Raw genomic sequence first — 6,688 nt, forward strand, 5'->3', positions numbered from 1 at the left:
CAGATGACCAATTCACTAAAGATATAAACTTGTTAGTTTCCTGGCTATTCAAGTTAAAGGTATTTTTCCATTGTTCACAGTGTTCTTCATGACCTTCCATCAAGAAACTAGATCAGGGCCTCGTCTTACAAAAGAGTTACGACTGATCCTATCAACCTCAACTATGGAAAGCAAGCAACGTCAACATCTGAATTGCATGTTTCTTCAAAATATATTCTAGATGTGACGTATAATCACACAGTCACTGTTTTCTTGAAAATTCAGCGTGCTTCTCGTTGTTTGTAATGGACATCAGGCAAATTTCATCCAGAAAAAATATGACATTGCTGGATTTCCATATAGTTCAAGGTGATCGGATCAATCGTAATTCTTTGTAAGCCCAGGGCCCCGTTGCATAAAAGTTACCATTATGGTACGTTTTTCATGCACTGGTAACTTTCATGGAATCCTTGGTTCTGATTGGCTGTTGATTAGCGTTACCATGGTATTTACCATTGAATGGTAAAGTTGCCATAATAATTCATGCAACTGTACCCAGCTTGAACAAAGACCCCCGAATAGGCCTCAATATACACCATACACAAGAATGCCTACGTGTACCAAGCTAGAGCAAGGTCTTTCTCTCCCGTTATACGTCACAAAAACGACATTCTCTTGATTTCCAACACACATTTTTTGATACATTTTATTCCTCTACTATCAACAGACAGGTAAAATTTCACGGATTCTGTTTTACTGAAGTTTTGAGGTAAGCTAGTATGTTTTTATTGGAACTTTTAAAGAATTAATGCTCTAAACTGTTTTGTTTTCCATTACATTATAATCAGCAATCCTTTACGATTAACTATGGGCGAGATCTTATATGCCCTACAAAGTTATCAATCATAATTGCTTATCGCTTGTCACCAGAATGCATAATGCATGTGAATTCAGAGAGATACGTAGATAAATCTCTATGTATAGGTGCGATTCTAAGAAAAAGTGGACATTTTCCAAATATCACACTGGCTCTATTTGAAGATTAAAAAAATCTAGGATTACAGCTCAAATGAATGTTCATAAATGAAAAGGGGATCATAATCAGCTTTTAAAAAGATCTTCTCGTGCATATGACTCACGAGAGATTGCCCACAAAAGATTATTCAAGTTGCTTACCACCAAATCAAAATGTCTTATTTGATACTTCTATGTTGGTTATATTTTGCAGGTAGGAAAACTATTTAAGGTGTTTTCATTTGAAAGAAAGTGATCAGTTACTTTTTTCTCACTTAGTGTGTAGTGCGACTGACCGATGTTTAGGATGTCATGGCGTTCACAATATTCATCCTGCTGGCTGTCCCAATGTATTCTAACCTTATATAGCTTCAGAGATCAAGTTGAATTCTCAGTTTAAATCTTGACAGGAAATCTCTCTCTTGTCATGTGATTGTAAAACTGGCCGCATCAAGAAACGGAAAAACGTAGTGAGACTGATTTTGGATTGGCCAATAGATTAAATGTCGTTTGCATGCATGTATCAACCTCTAAGGGTAAATTCCCAATTCTTCCATTGCCAAATCGTCCACTTACCACATGGTCTACCTTCATGTCTAATGCCATTCCGTCCATCAACATTTCGTTCGCCTAATCACCAGTTCATCCATGACCATTTCGTCAATTTTTTTTAGACCAAATGGTTTATGGAGTTAATCGATGGCTAGTCCAATTGGTTATCAGAAGAAATGGCGAGTGAACGAAAAAGCAATTAGACCATGTGGATAGTGGACGAACTGATGATAGACCAAATGATAGTAGACGAGTTGGTACTAAGACGAATTGGCATTCGACTAATTGGAAATAAACCCCTCTAAGTGGCACGTCACCCCCTAAAAGAAAACAAAAGATGGAGAACACAATAAGCCGATTTGGAGGATTGTTTCACGGGCTCTTACTGTAAGCCAATATTTTGCACCTTGTAAGACAGTGTACACCAGAATCCTACCAAAATAAGAGACACATGTATAACAGAGAGTATATCTTATCAAAATGAAGGTGAATTTTTCATAATTGACGAATTATAAGCAGTATAGAAGAGAATATAGTGTACAGTAGCCGGCGTTGTCAAAAGCCTATATAATTAACATGTTCAAATGCAGAATTCATGTGTGTCAAAATCATTGCAATATGGTACATTCCTTTATCGTTTCATTTTATAGAATTATTTTTCACTACCATGTTCAGCATTTAATGACAATATTCTTCATGATATCAAGTTTGGTTTATTCCATTTCGACTTTACTATACCTCAATTACACAACATTTATGATGACATCCCTCACCTAATATCGATTGGCATTATATAATCTAATTTAAATTTTTATTACAAACAAGTGTTTAACGGTTGCGAATGATTTTTTAAAAATATTTTTAATCCAGAAATCCCGCAAAAGAAGTAGAAACCATCCAACATGTCGACTGGCGATGATATCAAAATGACAGAGGAAGAAGCCTTCTCATATCTTCAGGACAATCTCCACATGGCGTCAGCGAAGCAGAGGCGTCAGGCTAATCGGGAATCTTTCTTGAATGAGATCGTAGTGGCAATCCACCGCCATCTTCCCTGGCACACCGTCAAGAATCTGAACACCCCACAGGAGAAGAGGCACCTACCAACCTTGGAAGAAATCAAAGAAGACATGTACGACGGTACCGGAGGCCTCTGCTACACACTCAACGTATTCTGCAGGATGTTGCTTCAAGCGTTGGGTTTTGAGGTGGTTTACGTACCCAGTGACGTCCGAGGGTACAAGGATGTCCACACCCTACTCATGGTGCGTCACCTGACAGCCGAAGGAAGCAGTCACATGGTAGACGTTGGATCATCGAGTCCACTCTTTCGCGCCATTTCTTTCGACTTCGAGGGGGAGACGTCGCCCGTATACCAGGATTCCTTCCTGCGCTACCGGTTCGTCCGCCAAGGAGATTCCGTTGTCCAGGAACATGCTACTTCCAGCGACCCGCATGCGGCTGCAGAGTTTGACGGGACAACCTCTGAATGGTTTACATACCTGACTATCCATTACAAGAGATACGTCGGGATAGAATTCTTCAATGACACCACAAGAGCATTCTATACAGTGGTCAATCCGGACGTTCCCTTCTTGACCAGCCTGCGATGTTTGGCATTTCCTGATAATCGATTCATCTGTATAAAAGACACCACCTTACTGAAAGAGAATGAAGATGGGCGAGTGGAGAAGTCTTATTTTCGATCACGTGATGAGATTCTGTCGGCCTTTCAGCTTTATTTTCCGCAATTTCCAAGAAGTATGATTCTTATTGCAATGAATGACGAAAACGTGTCATTTGATTTTAATAAGCAAACAGGTGGTTAATAGAGTATGCTAAATAGACAACGAAACAATTTCATTCATGTCTATGGCTGGTGGTTGTTGATATCTTTCATTAATGTTATATGTCTAGAAAGAGTAGGATGAAACAAGCGAATATTTAAATTTCAATCAGAATCAGCAGTTCGGTTCACCTTTTAGAATGTGCTGTTAACATGTTTCAAATATCATATTTCAAAACCTTCTTATACTATCACTGACGTTACATTTGCAAGGTTTAAACTCATTATAACACTATAGGCATGGTAAATCAAACACCGTCTAGTTTATTTAATTCCATAGGAGTTAGAGGAAATGACCCAAGTTTACAGGGTACATACTCCCGATTTGTGTTTCATTATATCTGAAAATGAGCCGGACAGTAGGTTAACTTAAAAACCTGTGTATCACATCGTATACATACGTCCCCAATTTGGCAGTAAAGGATAACATGGGTCCACACAAAAGTATTTCTTATTTCTTTAGGATTATCATGAATTATTTTATCAGCCTCAATCCCATACCCCAAAGTAATCTCTGTTCCATTCTTAATGGACTTCATATATCAAAGGTTGTGTTTTTTTAATTTAAATGTTCTATTACTAATTATGTTGCATACTGAATTCTAAATCTTTATTTCATAACTTCATAATAGAAATCAAATCTGAATTATTTTTCTGACCTTTTCGTTGTATGATTTTAAGTTTAAAACATTTTTTCCCCTAATACACAATTAATTGAATCCCATGCTAGTACTATTATCTACTGAAATCTCACTTATGCATGACTCAATCAACCAACTGTTTCTTATTTATATGTGATTTTTTTTTAAAATATATATATATACAATCTTCAAATGTAAATAATATTCAATGTAAACTTTGCACAATTAGTCTTCGGACTACAGCATTGTATTCTGTTTTATATCTAATAAACCGAAACCGAAAAAAAGTATGTACGTGTTTGTAAAAGGGAAAGGAAATCAATTGAAAACAAATTCTCAAAATAAGGTAGATAGAGTGTGCTTAGCCAAAGTTCTACTAAGTCCTTTCTAAGTTTCAATAAAATGACATGAAAACAAAGATTTTGAAACAGGTTTGGTATGTTCGCATTGAATATCAGCTATAGAAAATAGTCCAATTGACTTCTATTAGATAAAAAAACTACAGTATAGGGCCGTATATCTGCTTCTGCATAATCAATTTAAACGAGGATTGCGATACAAGTTTTATATTTCCTTAAGTGATCAACATAAAGAGAAGAAAAGAAGACATAAAAAGAAGAAATAGGAAGAAATAAAAGGGAAAAATGACTAGGTCCTGTTACTAGATACAATTTATATAACATTTCAATCTTGGTAATCTTGCCGCGCAAAGTATCATGGCGTCGCCCAATAATTCATAATTGTCCGTAGGTAGCCCAACTTATATTTGTCCTGTTTGTGATAACTAATGATTGGCTTAACAACTCTCTATCTGACCCCTGGATGCCTTGCCAAGCCAAGTATCATTTTCTAATTTAAAATTTAATCTTTCATCTTAGTTCAGTTCCCTATTTTGAATCAACGTTTATCTAAAATGATCATCAATGTAGATAATATTCGTCGTTTCAAGCATTTATTTAATTCTTTAAAGAGGGGAGCTTATTATTTTCCTTGATATAACGCTCTAGCATGTTAAAGTTTAATTTGAATATCCCTTCTCTTACCTTCGTACAAATGGTACAAAAGCAATGTAATTTATACTTGTACTGAAGTTACCATTCTCATACCCCGTCAGAATCAACCTGGTCAATAAAAGTGCTTCAAAATTCCACAAATTAACCAGTCTCTCATTGTCTCAATCCAGTGGCGTAGCGAGCCAAAATATTTGAGGGGACCAGATATTGCGTATCTGGCAAAATTTTAAAAATGAAAGATTACCAGCGAGCGAAACGATAGAGCAAAATTTCGGCATTTTGTTATGACAAAAGTCTAATTTTCTGATAGATTTTGACATGACATTCAGAAAATATTAATCACCGTTCTCTCATTCCTTTTCTCTTTTTTTTCTTGGTCGTGAAAAATTTTGGGGTCCATGGGCCCCTCAAAGCCAATTCCCCGCCATCTGTACGCCAGTGACACCGTCCCATCTTCTCTCAGTCTTCTGAATGATGGCCTGTGTATTTAAAATGATCAAAATAATGCTACGTCTCACCAACGAAAACGACTCTAAGCCGATCGATTGCTGGTGTCATTACTAGTAACGTAATATGGAGGTGCCGTGGCCGAGTGGTCCAAGGCGCCTGGCTATACATACAAAGTCCGGGCCGGGGTTCGATCCCCGGCCGCGACACCTATGCCTGTGAGCAAGGCATTTGATGTGCAATGCTCTTTTATCCTGCTTTCAAATAAATGGAAATGCTATAGGCATTATTGGTAACTTGGTGTGCACTTGTTTAAAAAAAAGTAATAGAGCATTAGATAGAGTGACTGTGACGTAAAAGTTCTAATCAACCTCACTTTCTCTCTCTCACCTTCATTTACCCCCTTCCTCTCCTCCTCCTCCCCTCCTCTCTCACTTGTTTCCAATCCTCCTCCTCCTTCCATCTCCCCCCCAATCACCCCTCCTTCTCTTCCTTCCTCCTCCCCGTCGATTTCTTTCCAATCTGCGATAATGGAGGAGCTCTTTTGAAGTTTATCTATCGAGAGTAATGCAATTCAAGCGGCATCTTTATGTAACTCTTTATCCGTCGTAATGAAATCATCAAAGCTCCTATTGCGGTGCATTACGCTCAGTCCACCGGCAGGTGTTTTACCCTATCGCATTGATCGATGTCGCGGGGACTCGAGGCGGACCGGCCTTGGAGGGAACCGTTCTCAGGATGCTCCTCGTCGTACTCGTATGCCGCATTTCTTTGCTGCTATTTGTGGCGTTTTCTTATATCAATATTCATTTAAGTAATACGAAGATTATTGAATGAAATAATACAGACCTCAAGCAGGAAATTAGAGAAATTTCATATAAAACATCACATTTGGTAAATAAAGGAACTTTCTCTAAATTTTAAACTGTATCATTAAGTTTGCATTAACGTAAAAACTTCCAGGATTAAAATAATAGTGCAGTTGATGTTCCTTGTCACAAAAAAACCTGAAAACATAAAGTATAAACAAAATCTCTGTAGAAATAGGGCCTTTTACATTGTTTTTTATTCATACATAATTTTTTTTTTTTTGCTAATATGACCACTAATTCGAGTAATATGCAATTTGTCGTGAAAAACGGCCCAAGACAGGTAAAGTGAAAATGTGAAGCTTTTTTATCATTAGGCCATGGCCG

General features: G+C 37.3%; 1 protein-coding gene across 1 annotated transcript; it reads left to right on the top strand.

Annotated features, from left to right (window-relative positions):
• Window positions 1-685: 685 nt before the first annotated feature.
• Window positions 686-3,551, top strand: LOC121428894. The gene is made up of 2 exons (XM_041625773.1): window positions 686-748; window positions 2,416-3,551. The coding sequence occupies exon 2, from the start codon at window positions 2,448-2,450 to the stop codon at window positions 3,372-3,374; it is 927 nt and encodes a 308-aa protein (XP_041481707.1). The 5' UTR covers window positions 686-748; window positions 2,416-2,447; the 3' UTR covers window positions 3,375-3,551.
• The last annotated feature ends 3,137 nt before the right edge of the window (window positions 3,552-6,688 follow it).

This window comes from Lytechinus variegatus, chromosome 15 (genome assembly GCF_018143015.1).
Source record: "Lytechinus variegatus isolate NC3 chromosome 15, Lvar_3.0, whole genome shotgun sequence".
In the NCBI taxonomy this organism is placed as follows: Eukaryota; Metazoa; Echinodermata; class Echinoidea; order Temnopleuroida; family Toxopneustidae; genus Lytechinus; species Lytechinus variegatus.

Coding starts and splice junctions, on each gene's coding strand:
- LOC121428894 (XM_041625773.1), top strand. CDS start 2,448: ATGTCGACTGGCGATGATATCAAAATGACAGAGGAAGAAGCCTTCTCA.